The sequence below is a fragment of the Oryzias latipes genome, chromosome 1 (genome assembly GCF_053564925.1).
Source record: "Oryzias latipes strain Hd-rR chromosome 1, Olatipes_Hd-rR_3.1".
NCBI classification, from domain to species: Eukaryota; Metazoa; Chordata; class Actinopteri; order Beloniformes; family Adrianichthyidae; genus Oryzias; species Oryzias latipes.
This window is the reverse complement of record NC_136237.1, coordinates 29,773,020-29,793,535: the sequence shown is the minus strand read 5'-3', so window position 1 is coordinate 29,793,535 and position 20,516 is coordinate 29,773,020. Positions and strand designations below refer to the sequence as shown.

General features: G+C 40.0%; 1 protein-coding gene across 2 annotated transcripts in view; it reads right to left on the bottom strand.

Annotated features, from left to right (window-relative positions):
- The window catches only part of doc2g (double C2-like domains, gamma), a 51,817-nt gene extending 48,272 nt beyond the window's left edge, over positions 1-3,545 (bottom strand). Inside the window, exons 1-2 of one of the 2 annotated variants that reach the window (XM_004065859.5) lie at positions 3,406-3,545; positions 261-661 (exon numbers count right to left, since the gene is read on the bottom strand). In XM_004065859.5, coding sequence (XP_004065907.1) covers positions 261-648 — 388 coding nt within the window. In that variant the 5' untranslated portion in view covers positions 649-661; positions 3,406-3,545. The remainder of the gene's footprint in view (positions 1-260; positions 662-3,405) is intronic. The other variant, XM_078953078.1, reaches the window with a different exon arrangement.
- Between the last annotated feature and the right edge of the window lie 16,971 nt (positions 3,546-20,516).

Genomic DNA, 20,516 nt, shown 5'->3' with positions numbered 1-20,516 from the left:
CCTACATCACACCTACAAGCTTTTTTCCAACAGCATTTTTTCATCTGCTCCTGATTCACAATGGTTTGAATAAAGAAATACTCAGAAATGCAATTTTAAGCTTCAATTTCTCTATATATGTCCTCCATCATGAGAAAAATGCTACAAGAAAATGTTAAAAACACCAAAAACACTATTTTCATTGGAGTGGGTCTTTAAGAGTTGCAGAGCTGGTTGTGATGCTGCATTGCATGTGCGACTTTGAACACCGCAGAACTCACTGTCATCATCATCGGAGTCCAACACCTCCTCCCCATTGCCATCGTTTTCTCCTCGTCTCTCCCCATCCAGGTGACCTCCGCCCGTCTCCCCATTGAAGGTCTCCTCTTTTAGGATTTTCTTCTCCCTAGGGGGCGGTGGTGTGCAGGGATAATCGTGGAAACGGGGGAAGAAGTCAGAGATCTGCGGGATGGGGAGGATGGGGCCCGGGCAAACATTTATGGCAAAGTGCTCCTGCATAGAAATCTTGACTGGAGAGGGCGGGGGAGGAGCAGTGGAATGGGGCGTTGCCAAGGGAGAGGAGGCGGAGGAGGAAGGGGCAGAGGCAGAAGGAGGGGGGATGGTTAGGTGGGAGGTGGAGGGCGGTGGCGGTGGCTTGGACACGCTCATCTAGACTGTTTAACTATGGTGGGGAGGAGAGGAGATGAAAATAAGTTAAAGAGAACAAGGACACGGGTTATAGAATAAAAAAGATTAAAATCACAGTCAAATCTTGGTTTTCTATTTGAGCGTTCCATCTCTTTCACAGCTGCCACAGCAGGCAGTTTGTCTGGGAGCATCTCAAACATCCTGGAGAGAACTGTAAAAGTGCTTCATCCACTGACTCAATCCTCACTTCTTAAAAGCCAAAATAGCGTTCGACAGAACCTTTGGCACTTCAAGTGTGACTCACACATTGTGTTAGCACACGAAAACTTTGAGCTCATAGTGGTAATGTAGCATGTAAAGTACAAACATGTGATGTCGCTCTATATCTCTAATCCCTCTCTATCACTTCCTTTCACACGTCCCCCCCCCCTCTGAGCAATATTTACATAATGCAATTTGAAGCCTTTCGCACTTCTTTGCATATTCGTTACTAAAGGCTAACTCACATCACACTAGTTAAACCGTGCAGTGACGACCATGCTGCAAAGGATGCCTGGCTCCACTCAGAAACTCTTTTTACCTGCAGTGCTTAAGCATGGCCAACACAAACACAGTAGGAGGCGGCATTTATTTTCTTCTATTGACCTCAAGATCTGTCACGGGTCACGTTGACAGCAACACTATCCGCTGCTGTGGGCTACCTCTGCGAGGCGGACCAGCAGCCAATGCCCGGAGACGGCACTGGAGGGATCACAGCTACCAAAAGCGCCGTGCTTTCGGGCTAGATGGACTCTGACACATCCCAACTGGAGTGCTGTGAGCCGGTCCTAAATGAGGCATAACATTTTGGTTGTTGGCAAACACCAACATCATTGAACCAAATTGATCCATTTTTATGTTTTCTTTGCCCTAATTAAAATAAATAAGGCTAAAGATCTTTTGTCCTACTTTCTTTCTCAAACACTCAAAAAAAAAAGAAAGTCGAGAGGCAATCTGGGTTTCTTTTGTGAGTTCACAAAATAAAATAAAAAAAGCTCAACACTCAAGTCATTTCACCTTGTTTCCTGGTGCACGTCATTTGCAAAACAAAAAAGAAAAAAAATATTTTGCCTAATATGGGATGTAAGAACATGAAAAGAGATCCACTTTGAGCAGTGACATGGAAGTGTGTCAGCACCGCTCACAGCTGAACAGCAGCAGGTCATTCAGGGCTCCATGGTGCTCATGGTACTCATTTGTGTTGCATTTCACATCACTTCTGGCCAAATAGTTACTTATGCCCTTCAATGTTTCATCTGTTTGTGTTTACTCTAGAATAACAGTAAATTTATGGAAACATGATGGCAACTGTGTTGTTTTCTTTGAATATACACAAAATTTGTGACAATCTTTGAATTCTCACTGGAAGATTATTTTAAATAAAACTGAAAAGTGAGAAACTGTGAACTTTCCCACCCTGGACACATTTGAAAACATGCGCAGTGACTAAGAACTGCATTCTGTGGTGGAGGCACAAATCCCAACATCCTTCTCCTCTATTGTCATGATAATAGTCACCAGTCCTGCCCAGGGAGTGATAAGGAAACCATTAATTTTGTCAAAAGGTTTAATATCATGTTCGCTATTCATATTCCCGATGGCTGCTGCCAGCTCAAACATTGAGCTCCCAAAAAATTCATTTCTGCCAAAAACTGACTTGGTTGATGCCCAAATCTGACCAAACAGGAATTTAAATTTTCTTTTAATATTTTATAACTGGAAGGTAAACATCTGGTTTCAGGATTGATAGCTGAAACACGTGCCATGTTTGTTAAATCTTGTTTGTTGGGCTTGCAATTTATAATTTTTTAGGAATCTTTATCTGTCACAAATTTCTAACCTCTGTTGCACTGCTCATTTCGGATTTATGTTCAAGATTTCTCAAAAACAACATTTAATTTCTGCATGGATTGTTTAAAGTTTAAAGTTGTGAGTTTATTTTTACAGTTTGTTTTCTATAATTCTATATTTTAGGTTTTTGTCCTACAGCTCAGTTAGTTTATGCTGCAAAAACTTCAGGTGTCTTAAAGTCGGATTTGACTGCTTGGTGCCTCTAATATTAAATATGGCAAGTTTTAATTCCAAGAGCTTTTTTTTAGATGTTAGGTTGCACAATTTCAAAATACTTATATATATTATATCATTCAAAAGAGCAATATTTTTTCTTCATCCAAGAGGCTGCCAATGCAACAATTGGCATTTTATCATCTTTACAATCTGTTATGAACCTGTTATGTCAATTTTTTTGCTTCAAAACCAAAAAAAGGCATAAAACAACAAAAGGAAAACATTCCAATGTTTCACTTTGCTTTCATGTCTTTTGCTGTCACTCTTCTCCACCATATATGCTGCTACCTGTCACACACACACATCTTCTGGCATTTAAAACCTTAAGTACAGTAAAGGGAAACACATCAGCAGACAGATTCACACGCAGAACTTCAGATCACCACCTGCCTTCCTCCAAATGTGCAGGTAAAAACAGGATAACTGTCACACACATAAGCATGACACATGACTCCACACACAGAAAGACCCCAAACTGAACTGTTCTCATCTTCAGCGCTCATTCAGACGCTCTTACATAACAGCCGGATCCACTGTTTGGGTGCGTATGAGCACATCCATGCTTACAAACTCACTCACATCAATTACCGGTGTTTGAAGACATGCCAGCACATGTGTAAACACACTCCCACAGACACCCGCACACAAATATAGCCATCTACAAAAACCTACCGAGGGACAATCTTCATCTGTGCCAGCACTCCATCTTGCCTGCTCTCACCTCCTCTGTCTCCCACACTCTATGGAGCATCTAGACCAGCTTTGAGTCAATATATCCCTCTATACTCCCTCTCTCTCTTCTTCCCTCCCCGTCTCTGTTCCTCATTTTCTCTCCTCCTCTTCTCCTCTCCTCTGTCCCTCCCTCTGTAGCCGTGACGTACCCCTCATCAGTTGTTTTCAGCCTGTGCATACAGTACTGTCACTCCTAAAAGAACCCAGGAAAACGTGTGGGTGGGTGAGGAGTGCATGAGATATGCATGGGAGGTGCAAAGAGGGAGCAAGAGACAGGGACGGGACGGCAGACGGACAAGGACGAACATTTGGGGAGACCAAACCAATGTTATGCAGATACACAGGAAAATTCAGAGCAACATCAGCAAAGCATACACATGTGAATGGAGAGAAAGGAGAAGGGACAGTGGCTGACTATACCCCAAAAGAAAATATTGCTGCTAAGCATTAAAAAAAAAAAAGCACAGACTGACATAAAAAAGGAAAATTATTTCATCATGTTGACTTCGCTGAAAAAAAGCACACTGCCAGCACTGAAATGTCACAGTCAGAACACTTTTTCTGTCTATAACAACAGCAAATGTTTGTGTTTGTGTGCAGATATGTTTGCTTCAATGTGCCCACCTGTAGCAGCCTTTATACAAATGTTTTCTACCTGCCATAGTTTTTAAAGGAAGAAATGTATTTTTTGTATTCTTAAGACATTGTTGGGGCATTTTTCTTATGATGAAGAAAATATGTATAGAAAATTAAGCCTAAAATTGCATTTTTTTTAGTATTTCTATTTGCAAATCATTGTGAATTAGGAGGGAAAAAAGTGCTGTTTAAAAAGCGTTTTGTTTTTTAAGAATTAATTTGTTTCCGTTAAAATATATTGAGATGGCGTATTAAAAATGTACGGTCCTAAAATATCCTTAATATTTACAATTTGAATGAATATATATGATCTTTGCTGGTGCATTTCTACACACATTCTAAGCTGTTTTTGTTTTTAAATTGTTTTAAATAAAGTGTTTTGACTAAACTGAAATGTTTTTTTTATCATGACACACTTGAGTCACAATACAGAAATGCATGGATGTACATTTGGAGTTTTATCAACCTTCAACAAATCACTGCTCATTGTAAACCTTTATTTTTAGAGGTGACCAATTTTAGTAAAGCACATGTATTTGTTGACATTATTCCAGTTGGAAATCAAATCCATGAAGAAATAATTCAAATGTAGTAAAAGTTAATTGGATTTTAAATGACTGACACTGAATTCATTATTTGCCTCATGCAAGTCCGAGCTAAAATTGAATAGATCCTTCCAACCTGGCAACCTTTCCAGGCAAGGCAAGGCAAGTTTATTTGTATAGCACAATTCGTACACAAAGTAATTCAAGGTGCTTCACAAAACAGAAAAGTGCATTAAAATCACAATACATCATAGTAATAATCAACATAAAATTTACTTTAAAAGAAAAGGAAGAAAAAAAAAAAGATTTAAAAAGAAAGGAAGGAAAGAAAGGTGCAGATAGGACCTTTCAGTCATATACACGGCTAAACAGAAATGTTTTAAGTCTAGATTTGAACATGAACACAGAAGAGGCCTGTCTTACGACTTCAGGGAGGCTGTTCCAGATTTTAGCTGCAGAATATTGAAACGCTGATTCCCCTTGTTTAGTTCTGACTCTGGGAATCAACAGGAGGCCGGCCCCTGAGGTCCTCAGAGTACGAGATGGTTCATATGGCACTAACATGTCAGAGATGTACTTTGGTGCTCGGCCATGGAGAGACTTGTACACAAGCAGAGCTGCTTTGAAGTCTATTCTTTGAGGTACAGGGAGCCAGTGCAAAGACCTGAGCACAGGACTAATGTGATCATACTTCCTGGTTCTGGTCAGGACTCGAGCAGCAGCATTCTGGATGTACTGAAGCTGTTTTACACCTCGTTTGGAGAGGCCGGTGAGCAGGCCGTTACAGTAGTCTAACCTACTGGAGACAAATGCATGAATAAGTATCTCCAGGTCTGGTTTTGACACTATGTTTTTGATTTTGGCAATGTTTTTCAGATGGTAAAATGCCGCTGATGTTACTGACTTGATATGGCTGTTAAAGTTCAGGTCAGAGTCCATGATTACCCCTAGGTTTCTGACTTGATTTGAGGGTTTAAGAGACAGAGAATGAAGGTAGCTACTGACTCTTTCTCTTTGTTTCTGTGGGCCAAAAATAATAACTTCGGTCTTGTTTGAGTTTAGCTGGAGAAAGTTGTTCTGCATCCACGCACTGATCTGTTGGAGGCAGTGGCTGAGTGAATCCACCGGCCCATATTCACCTGTTGTCAGTGACACATAGATCTGAGTATCATCTGCATAGTTGTGATAAGATATGTTATTACTGCGTATTAACTGCCCTAGTGGCAGCATGTAGAGGTTGAACAGAAGGGGTCCCAGGATCGATCCCTGGGGCACACCACAAGTCAAGGCCATGTAGTCTGAGACACAACTCCCAATTTCAACAAAATATTTCCTGTCTTCTAGATAAGACTTGAGCCAACTTAGGGCAGATCCAGAGATGCCAACCCAGTCTTGGAGTCTGTGCAAAAGGATCCCATGATCAACAGTATCAAAGGCAGCACTCAGGTCTAGCAGGATTAAGACAGAGACTTTGCCATCATCAGTGTTCAGGCGGATGTCGTTGGTTACCTTGATAAGAGCAGTTTCTGTGCTATGATGGGGTCTAAAACCTGACTGGAAAACATCAAATGAATTGTTTAATAAGAGAAAATCAGTGAGCTGTTGGTAGACAACTTTTTCAAGGACTTTTCCTAACAATGGCAGATTAGAGATAGGTCTGTAATTATTCAGTACAGTGGGATCAAGACCGCTCTTCTTCAAGAGAGGTTTAATGACTGCAGTTTTTAAGGCCTCTGGAAATATTCCAGATTGAAGAGACATGTTAACTATTTGAGTAATTGATGGCAACACACTGTTCAGGACAGACTTTAGAAATCTAGTGGGTAACACATCAAGGCAGCATGTAGACAAGCTCAGACGGGTGATGGTCTCTTGGACAGTTTGGTCAGTGACAGGTATAAAGTGAGTCAGCTTAGAGTGAGTAGGTGGCCGTTCGATAGTTATATGTGTTGTGGAGTTGATGGCTTTTTTAATGCCCTGAACCTTGTCATTAAAAAATACAGCAAACTCATTACATTTAGGTGTGCAAACCAATTCTATTGGTAGCTGGGTTGGAGGGTTAGTTAATCTGTTTACTGTTGTGAACAGGACACGAGAGTTGCTGCTGCAACTTCCAATGATTTCAGAGAAGTACCTTTCCCTTGTTCTGGATAAGATCTGGTTGTAAGCGTACAACTCCCCCTTATACATTTCATAATGAACCTGGAGTTTTGACTTGCGCCACTGTCGTTCAGCTCTGCGGCACTGTTGTTTCTGTGCCCTGACTAGATCATCGTTCCTCCAGGGAGCTTTCTGTCTATGTTTTCTCAATTGAACTTTCATAGGGGCAATGGCATCCAGAACATTCAAGATGCTAGAAGTAACAGAATTCAGCATTTCATCAACATTGGCACCAGAGGCGTTTTCAAGGTCTATCATTTCTACAAACTGTGCCCTAGTGCTCTCATTTATTTGTCTCCTTTGGACAACTGCAGGGCCAGGCGGTGGTTTGGGAGCAACAGACAGGTCAAAGAATACACAGAAATGATCAGAGAGGGCGACATCAACCACACTGACATTGTGAATATTAACCCCCTTTGTGATGAGCAGGTCCAGAGTGTGCCCTCTGTTGTGGGTGGGGCAACTCACATGCTGAATTAGATCAAAGGTTTCAAGGACAGCATTGAGCTCTTTTGCATTTTTGTCATTGACATTGTCAACATGAACATTAAAATCACCTGTAATGACTAGACCATCAAAGTCTGTGCACACAACTGAGAGCATTTCAGTGAAATCATCAATAAAACTTTGGCTGTGCTGAGGAGGTTTGTACATAACTATGCAGAGTAAGGGAGGAGTTTGTTTTAACTCAATCTTAAAGGACACATACTCAAATGATGAAAACACACCAAATGATAGTCTGCGGGTTGCAATATTATCTCTAAACAGTGCAGAAACGCCTCCACCCTTTTTATTTTCTCGTATTTCCGATTCATGTTTGTAGTTTGGGGGAGTTGATTCAACTAGAACTATGTTTCCTGTGTTTTTGTCAAGCCATGTTTCAGTTAAAAACATAAAATCAAGATTAAAAGAAGAGATAAAGTTATTGATTAAAAATGATTTGTTGCATAAAGATCTGACATTGAGTGCAGCAAGTTTAAGATTAGTTTCCTTGGGACTGGTCAAAACCTTCTTGCAAGGGATATCAACTAGATTTCTGTGATTGGACAGTCTAACTGCCCTTTTTTGCATTCTACGTGGTGCAACTACAGGTATAGCACCAGAAGGAAGCTGTTCATCACAGGGCCCCAGTTTGACATAACCTTTCCTAGGACACTGGGGGCCCGTTTCATCCTAGCTCTGGGGGATAGCACGTCTAGAGGCGCGCAGGGGAGGTCGAGTTGAGGGTAGTTTGGGTGATTGAGCAGGAGGAGCGGGAGCTGGACGGGATTTGGGTGAACGACGGAGGGGGCGTGTTGGAGGGGCTTTGGATGAAGGACGTGTTGGAGGGACTTTGGGTGAAGGATGTGGAGGGGGCGCTGGAGGGGTAGGAGAGCTCCTGTGTGGTGTGAGGCTCACAGGTGTTAGGGGAGCCATCTTAATTCCTGACTTAATCAGGCTATCAAAATGGCTAGGTAGGGCCATGGGTGAAAGTGGGGGGGATGAAAAGGAAAGTGAGTCTTCACTGGGAGTAGATGTAGCAGGGGGCGCCCAGAGCTGGTCAGATGGTGGTATTTCTGGGGCCAAATCTGGTGGTTGTTGTTGTGGTTCTGCGGTTGGGTCCTTAGCTGGCGGTGGTTGTTGTGATGCTGGTACAGCTGAGTCCTTAGATGGAGGTGGTTGTTGTGCTGGTGCTGCTGGATCCAAGTCATTGACCGGTGTTGGTGGAGGTAGTTGTTGTTGCCGTTGTGCTGTGGTTCCTGGGACACTGGCTCGGTCCTTCCTTACTGCAGGGTGTCCCCTGCCTTCGCCCATAGGTGGCCGGGATAGGCTCCGGCAGCCCCGTGACCCTGAAAGGGAACAAACAAAATAAGATAAATGAACTTTCCATGCTGCATTTTTCTGCAGTGCAATGCAGTTATTGCTTGTTTAATGTTGTGTTCAGCCAGGTAAGGGTTTGGTTGAAAGGATCTGGTTTAACGAAGATGAGCAGAGATGAAGATAGGACGACATTACTTCCCACAGACCTACTGTAGAAATATCTTTGCTACCAGGTACTTCATCACCACAGGAAGTCAATGACTTTTCCCACTTCAAGGTTACCACCATGAAGCTACATCATAACAGTCATGTCTTTATCAATAAGGAGCATGACGTGAAGTTTACTTAAAGGGCAACAGGGACTTCTTCAAGGAGGACCAATGATAGTGTTAAAAGTCTGTTGAAGGTTTTAGATGACTGACTGCCTTGGAGGGATTTATGACATATTTCAACTATAGTGCAGGAGTTTTTTACACTTTTCTTCCTCAGATTTCATATTTCATGTGCCAAATGACTGATTCCAACTGCAACCAACCCCCTTATTATGAAATACTTTGACAAACCGGTCTGAAAAATGTCATTACCAGCTTTAAACCTACATGTTGATTGATGTACATGACCTGGTTGAAAAGCCAAACTACAGAGAAAATAATAGATACAATAGATAGTGATAGAAAATAAAGAATGTCTGTAATGACATTCTTGTCAAATTTAACATCAGTCTCTCTGCTGGAGTAAGTGATATACAAAGGAGAAAAAAAGTATTTAGTCAGCCACCAATATGCAAGTTCTGCCACTTAAGAAAATGAGAGAAGCCTGTAATTTTGATCATATGTATATCTCAAAGAGACAGAATCAAGAAAGAAACTAAAATTGTCATTATTAAGAGGCTGTGTTGTTTATTGGAAAATTTGAATGAAAGCACTTTACACTCTAGCTTGGATTTCCTCCTAATGTGATTTTCCACAGTGCTTTTTCCATTGAATACTACCTCCTAAATGAGCGACTGTGTGACTGGTTCAGGTGGAGGTAGGTTTTTGGTCCAAACAAGGGCAAATGTGAAACTGCCCTAATCAAATCAAAGATCACATATTTTTGGCATTTCTGCTCAATCTAATGCACCCTGAGTCTTCCTTGGTGCCTCTTCCCAGTGGAACGTGTCCAGAATACCTCTCCAGAGAGGAGTCCAGAAAAAAATCCTAAAGATATGGTAGAGAGTCCTTAACTGGCTTCCCTTATTTTGGGAGAGCAGCAGCTCTACTCCAAGCTCCGTACAACCAAGTTCTTCACACTATCTCTTAGGGAGCATCCAGCCACTCTGTTGAGGAAGCTCATCTTCTCTGCTTCTATTAGGGGATCTTATCCTTTTGGTCATGACTCAAAGGCGAGAGTAGGAACATAGATTGACCAGTAAATTGAGAGCTTTGCCTTTTGGCTCAGTTCCTTGTTCACCATCGATACAGCAACTGCATTGCTGCAGCTGCTGCACCTATCCACCTGTCAATCTCACACTTCATCCTCCTGTCACTCATAAAACAAGACCCCAAGATGCTTACATTTGGGCCAGGAGCTTTCCATTTACCCAGAGAGGGAATAGCATCATCATTTCCTTTATATCCCTTCTAATTTGTTAAATTAGTTCAACTTTTGAACTTGTTTTTAAAATTAGTTGCTGATGCTTGAAATAGCTGCTAAACAGATTTTTATTTTGTTAACAACTTTGACAACAAATATTCATGAATTTAGCCAATTAATCCAGTTGAGAAGCACAGTCTCAAACTTCAAGGTGTTATTTCTCATTCCACCCACTTTACACTTGACTGTAAATCACCCCAGTACATAATGACTGTCCTGATTCTATTATGCCAACAGGACAACATCATCTACAAAACAGACTGTGTCTCTCAGCTAGCTCGGGAACACCTTTGATTTTCTTAATTGACTGTATGTGAGACCTGAACTGAATGATCCCTCCCCCCTTGTACTTTGGACAGGGAGTAAACTGGCCAATCCGATGCCTCAACATGTGGTGCCTGCAGGCTACCATGTCTGACAAATGTAAAAGTGGTGTGGACTGCCAAAAAGCTCACTCCTGATTGTCGAGAGTGGTTGCCATAGAAACATTGACTCAGACAGACCAATAACTGCGTACTGACATTGTCTGGCTCCAACATGGTGGGATCCATATTGCAAAAAAATAGCAACTAAAATGACTTTGTTTTGTTTTGTTTTAGCCAGAAGTAAGTCATTTTCTATGAGCGACATCACAGTTGTTCAGTCAATATAGTCAATGGTTTTCAACCAGTAGAACTGGAGAAAATGTATGTATAGAGAGGGAGTCTGAGCATACATACAGTACAGACCAAAAGTTTGGACACACCTTCCCATTCATTTAATTGAGAAGGTGTGTCCAAACTTTTGGTCTGTATGTACACTTATACTGTTGTCCCTGCAACCCAGCTCCAAAAAAGCAGGAGAAGATGGTTGGATGGATGAAAAATTGAATCCAACGATGGTGGTTTGCAATGATTTGAAAGCTTTAAGATCTGGTCTCTTGTTGTCAGATAGCTATTTTGCACTGGACTATTTTCACTCAAGTTTCAGCTGTTCTTTGTTCTGTAAAATGTTTTGATGTGTTTAATTTCTGGTTCTGTGGCAAAAATCCCCCACAAATAATCACTTCTCCACTGCTGCTCAAAAACAGGGTGTACATGATCCCTGAACAACATGAAAAAGACAACAACAAACAAAGTTTTTGATGCTTAAAGGAGCCATCAAACTGAAGCTGAACTATTAGTTTAATGAAGGCTGTCTGATCTGAGGGCCATTACAGAAACAAACACTTTTTCAGCAAGTTTGCAATATTAAAAGTAACCATAGTAACCAAAGTGCTTAGCCAATTAAATTAATAGTCAGTTAGTGAAAAATAGATGGGTAGTGGAATGTTGGGGGAGGCCACATGCTCATCCATTTGTAAATGCATACATTTACTTTGGGCTTCTTTTTCCTCCATTAAAAAGACAGCAGCGTCTCATTAATACTGCGTTAACAGCCCATTACATTAATTAATTTTCCAGAAGAAGATAGAGGCTAAATGACTTTTGAAGATAAATCATCAGTTTGCTGCTGCAGATCCATTTAACTTTAAACAGTTCTTCTTAACCTGGAGAATCTGCTTTCACTGGTTTGAGACGAAATGATCCCCAACGATTTGTATGATGCACACAATTAATAAAGGTGTATGCGTGGGTGAAACTAAGTAACTACACGTCGAGTTAGAACATTTTCAGCTACAAAGCACAGCCGACCTGTTCACCTCTCAAAACTCTTAAAGGCTCTTCATGTTTCCAAATAGTAAAAACAAAAACACAGTTACATCTTTATGGTTTCCCAGTGAATTCCAGAGATTACTTAGACTTTGACAGAGCCAATCAAACATAATCAAGGAAAGTACTTTTTAAATTATTACGAAAATCCTCCAGCTGCATTATAAATATTAACAAAGTACCTGCTTAAAAAGTGATGGTAAAATACCAACATTCTATTAGAGGTACTGCACACATTAACATAATCCTTTTATGAATCTTAAAAGAATGGATTTTTGAACTAAAAATAACATAATAATGCATGCATGTATGCATTTTTTCTGATCTAAGTGCTGTAGTGGAAATAAGTGCTCCTCTTGTAGTTCAGTTTCTGTCTTTGTATAAGGTGATACATTTTAACATCTATGAACAACTATTCCCAGTTGTCTTTAATTTATGATGAAGCAGTTTTTTTTCAAAAATTCAATAAAAAACATCTGTTGTTTTTCAAGGACAAAGTTTCTGCCTCTGAGTTGTGGGTGGGACCGTTGGTACAGAGCAACCCCGTCCCCCTTCCCCTCCCTACTCTCTGTGTACAGGTTCTACCACTATAGCTTACAGGCCCTCACAGGGTTTGGTATAGCAGACAGCTAAAGGGTTAAACAAAGTCCTGTATTCCAGAAAACAGACTGGTGTCCACCAAACAGTGTAAAATGAATTATCTCCAATTGCAAAGTAAACAACAGTTGAGCCAACCAGCAGAGTTGGGATATGAAATGCGACACTGTAAGGCATTGTGATCCTTAGGAAGCTCTGACTGGATTCTGTTGTACTCTAACCATGTTGAAATGAAGAGTTCTGGAGAAGAGTCCCATGCAAATGTGCTTCATCGTCAAGTCTGGGGACGGCTGCTGTGATAATAATCTTGCTGAAGGGTAAACATTGCTTTGCCTGTCAGAGGGATGTTGTATTATGTGTGACATTTTCTATAGCATGAAAAAAGCAAGGAAAAGTCGGCTTGCAGTAAGAAAAAAAAAAAACAAGATGCAATGAGAAGGACAAAATTGACAAATGGCAAAAAGGGGTTTTAAAAATTTGATTAATCAATATGAATTTTTACTTTAAAAAGTTATAATCAATTTATTAAATTCATAAATTAGTTTTCCTCTGATATGTAGTTTGTACTCTTTTATGGCATCAATTTGTTTTTAAAACAGAATTCACATATTTTTAAACAAAAGTTGCAACTTTTCCCAGTTTATTTTAGTAAATTGTGAACTAACAAATCAAAATTGAATTGATTCAGTGTTTTGCCAGTAATACCCAGCGCTAGCCTTGAAAAATAAGGATGTCAAAGTGATGAAACCACTCTGTTAAGTAAGAAAACCCAAAAAATGAAAAAATAACAGCAATTTATGCATAAATTAATAAAACTAAATAAAATTGTCTATCTGCTAAACCTGACTCTATGCCAGAAATATTAAAGTACACAGATTATATGAACAGTGAGCATCCAAAATAAGTTTGTAAGAGATGGGAAGGAAGGATGGCAAAGCCTGGGGCAATTCATGTAGAAGCATTCATTTTACTCCTGTGCAAGGCAAGATAATCTCCTCCCATTACTTGAACACAAAGCATAGTGGGTTTTCCATTAAGTGCAAGCTTCAGCCTGTTTACTCTCAATCAGCTATTAACTTTTAGATTAAGTAGACTTCTATTTACATACAGTAACATTTCTCCATGCTGACATCTTTAACATTTGCCCCTGGAGGACAGGAAAATGCAGACATACCTGCAGATAAAGATCAAGAGAATTATTGATTCAATCTTCACGCACACTTTAGATTTTGTGCTGACATGTCTTGAATTTTTGATTAGGTTGTCTGCCCTTTTTAAATTGTTAAGATAATCTATTAGGTTGCACATAGAAAAAAATTAAGACATTTAAATAGCATACAAGCTGTTAAAAACTGACAACACATCCCTTGGTGTAAAAAGGTGTAACATGAAAAAATGTACTATGTCTCACTAGTCAAGAAGTAAGAGCCAGAGAGTATATGTCTTTCCCTCTCACATGATTCAATAAGTATTTTAATACATGGTCCACAAATTCATATCTAAAAGTTTAAACTCATTTTGTGGTGGTACAACGCAGTCCAATTCTTTTACCTATATGGATACATTTAGATATTTATTGTTTGTTTTGCATTTAAAACTAGACATGAAAATGTCTTTCAGAAAATAAACTAAATTTTTCTTTCTTACTGGCACTTAGTACGTTAAGCAACAAAAACAAAATGTCTTTGACATAACACAAATATTTGATATTTTGGGTCTTTTTGACTGTTTTGTTCTTTGTGGTAAAAAAAAAGCGTCAAACTGATTGCAATGCTGTGAAGAAAAAAAGAGTTATCACATGTTTATTCTGCTTGACTCTCGCAGAGGACAGACGCTTTTCCTCTTGCTCCTCCTGTGTCAGCCCATTCCCAAAGCTTTTTGTCTTGTCTGCCCCAGAGCTTGCACCTTTTTATCCTTCTGCAACTTCTGTTTTTGCACTTTGAATATGGATCTGATCAGCTGGTCTGATCGACAAAGATTTTTCCACGCTAAGGAACGGGAAAGCGGACCCTTCCTGCCCAGACGGAACCCTTGTGGCTGGATACACCAACAATCTGCGGGGCAAGTGGAGGCTGGCGTGCCTGGCCCAACTGTCTGTGGAAGATCTTGAAGATACGTACCTATTCGGATTTCTGGTAATTGGATTCCTTCTAATTGGAATCGGAGAATTTTTAATTCATCGGTCAGTATGGGAGCAGAAGGAGCTGTCCAAGCTCTGTGGAAAGATCCTTCGGGGAGTAGAGACTCACAGTGAGAAACGGATCAAAAGCACTGTGCTCGTCTTACCCACTTAAGCAGGGTGCTCACAACCCTTGAACTTGTGCACAAGATGGATGCCAACTTGGAGCATGTGTCTGCCCGAATCAAGGGAAGACTGGTCTAAATGCCCACTTTTGGAGCAAAATCTGTCTCAAAATCTGCAAGACCAGTCAAGAACTCAACTAGTTAAACATCAACTGCTGGTCCCCGGAAGAATTTTATCTAATCAGACTCTCTTCATGAGCTGAGGTCTGCTGCCCCTGGCTCTACCAAAACATATTTGCTTCTACAGAGTGTAAAGAACAGCTGTGTGCAAAGGATGACACTTGCTGCTCTTCTTGACCTCAGCATTCCCACTACTAACTCCCTCTGCTGTTCAATGTCTGGAGATGTGCCTCACCGCTGCACACTTGGATTGATCCACAGGCACCCCCCCACCCACTGACCCTCCTGTAGTGTGTTGTTGTCTGTGCCTAACATGGCTGCACCTAATCTAACTTTGAACTGTATGTGTGTATTTCTGTTGTATCTCTGCTCTTGTTCAGGTTGTACTGGAACAAAGTTTCGTATGTCAGTGTACACTGTGCACATGACAGTGAATCTCTATTTTATTCTATTCTATTCCATTCATTATTGCGCCCAGTACACATAACTCCATGTGGTTCACCTTCACCTAATTATTATTAACTCGACTTGGTAGAACAATGCTTGTGATTAAATGTCTTTTGAGGCAGACAGTAGAAAACACAACAGGAACAGAAACTGACATTTTGCCAAAAACAGATTATTTATTTCCCGGTCGATTTTATACATTTTTACATAATCTTGTTCGTATCCGTGTTTTTAACTGATAATGCTTTTATTCCTGTTTCTTGATCGGTTTTTCAATACACATCTGTATCTTTTAAATCCCTAGTATTTAGACGTTAAGGCTACGGTCACAAAAACAACTGTCATCTTGCAATGGGGGGGCATCGGCAGAATCTTCAGATTTCATGTGATTTAAAAAAAAAATGGTCATGAATATAGACAACGGCAGTGAGGCGGCGTACAGTCACGCAGGGCGCAGCGGCCGTCCATATCAAGTGCCACCAGCTGCGCGGTAGCCTGGGGGTACTAAAAAGTGGGCCATTTTGCCTGTCATTGCAATGCCATCATGTGACCTCGCACTGACTGGCTGCCACTGACCGATGATTGCTGTAAAATTTTAACTTTTGCTTAAAACCTCCTGCCAAATTTGCTGTCAAACTTGCATTTAGGTCACCGCGCAGTGGCATTTTGGGATATGTGACCGTAGCACAAGTCAACATTTTACAGCATTAAGCATCCACTAAGCTTAACCAGTTGGTCTTTTTGTGTGCTGACAGCCACAGGTGCTACTTAGTTTCATGAAAAAGTCCTACAAGATAAACAAAAAACGCAGGAAATGCAAACTTTAAACACAATTATTCTATTTTACTCCAGCCTGAAATCCATTTCTTATCTTTTCTTACATCGAAAAAGATTGCAACAATAAACAATACGAGCAGTAAAAAATTAGTACTGGAGGTAAATGTGGAAAAGCTACAGTACCAAAAACCTATACATATAATGGTCTTTCTTCAAGCAAAGTGGTCTGTCATATTTGTATTGATTTGCAGCCACAGACTGTTTCCTCGTGAGAACACAGTGTGATTTTTTCCCCATTAAATAATTGTTTTGAGGCTGCTGCACATCAGTGTAGTGGTTAGTGCTCTAACCTCAAGGCAAAAGTGCCCTGGTTGGGTCCTTTCTGTATGGAATTCGCTTTTTCTTTCTCCATGCATGCGTGAGTTTTCGCCAGACAATCCGGGATCCTTCCAGTCCAAAACTGTGCTTAATGGGTTGATTGGTGAATCTTAACTTTTCTTCCCTTAGGTGTAAATGTGAATGTGTGGTTGTCTGTCTCTGTGATGGACTGGAAAACTGTCCCTTCTCTCACCTGACAATAGCTGGATAGGTTCCAGCAACCCTGTGACACTAAACAGGAATAAGTATAGACAATGGATGGGTGGATAAATAACTTTAGAGCAGTTGGAACTCTGTACATGAATCAGTCAGCTGTAGTGATCGCATCTGAATCGATGTCAGTCAAAGGAAGCTAGATGAATATAAGATGCAATGGGATGTTTGGGAGCGCAATTTCTTAACAGGTGGCATGTTGCTAATGCTCCTCCAGGCTGACAGTTTGTGTCACAGGTGCTGCTTGAGCTCTACATCACTCTATTTTAGGGTGGAGAAGGCAGGGGGGGAACATTGGTGGTGGCGGCAAGGACTGCTGTTCTGTCAAGGTGCATCATTCTTTTCCGATCTTACGTTTCCTTTTAAGATCCCAAATGGTTTCTATACCCAGAAAAGAAAAAGAAAAACATCACCTATTTTTTTTTTTTTACCTTCATTCATTTTCTTTAAGCTCGCCTTCCACTTTTGTCCTTCATCACATCAGTTATAGCTTCACTGTTTCTTCCCCTCAAGGTTGTTTTGATACAGACTGATATCCCACACACCAACCTTTACTTGGCTTTAACTCTGAAGGTATCACACCAAAAGAGAAAACCCTAATAAATGAACTGACTGTGACATCTTGTAAAGAAAGACTAAATCCCATCAAAAGCAATGATCCAAAGACCTAATTATACTCTCAAAAGTTGTGAAATATTTATTTCTTTATTTCGATATTTTCCAGATTTCCCCTCGATGGAACAAGTGAATCCCACTCACCTACAGATGAGAAGCTGCTTTAAGCCTCTGTCTGCTTTAGTTGAGCTACAAACACAACTCAGGAGGTTGCAGGTTACTTTTTTTTCTTCTTCTTGTTTTTTATCTTTTATGAGGTTGAGTTACATGGCTTCCTGCTGTTACTGTTCCCCCTCCACCAGTTCTTGAAACACAGCAGCGGCACATTTTTTGCCACTGACCCAATTAGGTTCTGCATAGATCCCATAATAGATTTTTTTTCTCTCCCTTTCTCACAATATCTGCCTTACATATTTAGCCTTCAAAGTTTTCTCATCTGCTTCTGATGAATTGCTTTTGTTCCTTTACTGCCTCTTGTCCCTTTTCAATCCTTTTTAGTTCCAGTTTACTATTACGAGAACTCGATACAAACGTCCACATCTACCAATCACAGTCTGGTGATGCTCAGAGGAGGATGGTGAGGTTGTTGTAGACAGAAGTATAGCCCAGAGGCAGGGAAGTATTCATGTGCAAAATAAATGAACAGAGAGCGAAGGGCAAAGATGAGCAAACTGCTTTATTTGAGGACAGTGTGAAGGTGACTTCAGTGAGTCAAAGAAAAGATGAAGAAAGAAAATGAATGGAGAAATAAAGAATGTAAAAAAACTCGCCTTTCATGTCATTGCATTCATTAGGGCTGGGTTATATCGAATCAATTTGATTTCAATTTGCAAGTTCAAGATTTGATTCCTGATATAAAAAAAATATGGATTATTTCTTTGGATACGTCTCACTCCAATCATCTTTTGATCTAATGTTAAAGTGTTCCTATCAGACTTTTTTATGATGATGCAGTTTTTAGGCAAAATCAAAAAACCTGTGTCATTTTCTAGGACATAGTTTCTGCAGAGGAACAGGAGTTCATTAGAAAGTTCCCTCTGAGTTGTGGGTAGAACTGTTGGCATTGAGCAAGCCCGCCACCAGTTCCCCATAATTCATCTGTTTACACGCCCTCATGCCAGCTCACAGCCTCTCACAACCCCAACAAAAATGGCAAGTAGTGTTGGAGCTATTCAGCCGTACAGTTTTTGAGGCTGATGCCACCTCAGACAAGGAAAAAAAAAAGTCGTACATGGATCTAGTTGTGTACAAGTGGATGCATCAGAATGGAGCACAGCAGGGAGGTCATGGGCTGCAGATTGTATTTTCCCATGGCATTTTTTGCGTCTGCACCTGATTCACGATGATTCAAATACATAAATACTCATTAATGCAATTTTATCTTAATTTTCTTCATATACGCCTTCCATTAATGGCAAAAATACCACAAGAACATGTTGAAAACACCAAAAATACCATTTTCATCAAAAGGGGTCTATGAAGTTGGTCAAAATCAATTTTGTATAGGTCTAAAAGAACAATTTTCACATAGTTAGTGATGCAAACTAAATGAAAAAATGAACTTTTATTCATTGAATTATTAACTTAAAAAACAAAAAATAAAATTCAAGAATAACTTTTTTGGAAAATGGCTCTAGGATTTGATGTCAATATTGCATTTTTTAAGTTATAATTGCTTTAATTTTAAAAGGTTGTTGTGTTTTTGTAACACAGCTCCAATCAACATTGCTTTTTTTCATCTGGTAGCTGCATTTTTCTTCTTTACAAGAATTCTATACTGTTTCCTAGCATCAGTCATCCTAATTAGTTTAGGTGTTTTTCATGTAACAAATGTCTGCACAGGCTTGACTGGCAAAGGCAGGGCAGTCCACCTTACTTAAACTTCTTCTGCTTTGGAATGCAGGCATTGGTGAAGTGTTCTGAGGACAAAGATGTCAGTGGTGGACTTTTGTTCTCCAACATAGACAGTGACTGGATGCCAAGACTGCACTTAAATTTTAAGGAATTCCAAAACAAAGCGACAGGACTGAGCTAAAACACACAATTCATGCCAAATTTTGGAAACTAGAACAGCTATAATGGATTTTTGCTTGAAAATATGAAGACAATGATGAGGCGACCAAAGTACGTCAAGCTCCTTTTGGTTCCTTTCAAATTAAACAACATCAAGATACGCGCTGCAGCTTCTTTTATTTTGTATTTTCCACCCACCCCCCTTGATTTTCTCCAATTTCATGGGCAATTAAAGAAAGAAAACTTTCCTGCTTTTTTCTTTTCTTTTTTTTCTGAAACACAAATAAGATTTTAAGGGCAAAGGCTGACATCAGAATGAGCAGCAGACAGAGCAATGTGGAGATGTTTTGACAAAGAAGCAATTTCAGCGTGATGTGTAGACAGTAACCCTTGACAGTGCGTTGTGCATTGCTTAATGAGCCAACAGTCCAGGCAATTAGTTCTTGCTTTGACATTATCCATCAACAATAAGTGAACACATCATTAACCACAAGCCACTTCTCCAACGTGTCCAGTTTTTCCTCTTCAAAAATCATTGTTGCTTCAGCCTGAATTGTTTTCTATCAAAGAAAGTTTCCCTAAATCAACATATATGCAGACTATGTATTCTACTGATGTGAAGACAAAAAATACAAAGAAACCTTTTTTTGAGCTCTGTGACTACTAATTTATTCATTTTATTATTAACAATCTAAATCAGTGCTGCAGGAAGACTATACCTATATATACATGAAAAAGAGGAACTACTTGTCTTCATAAAGGATAGTGGAAAGCAGCATATGGGTCAGGAGTTAGAAAAAAGCTTGAACTCCAAACTGCTCTGCTGTATTTGCTGCTGCATTGCTGCTGTAGCATTGTACCCCCCACCCCCCCTTTCACCCTTAAATGTTCCACACATTTGTATTTTTCACAAGCCTTAGCTGGGCAGCACATAGATGTTTGAAATGCTAGAGGCTACTGAATGCAATAACACTGTGAAAAAAGATGCAAGGATTAAGCCTAAACTGTAAAGCAAAATGAACAGCCTTGAGCAGAATGGTTGAGAGATACTCACATAGTTTTAGGATTTTTAATTATCATTTCCAACCGTTTTCCTTGTACGTTGGCAGTTGCCTTTTAC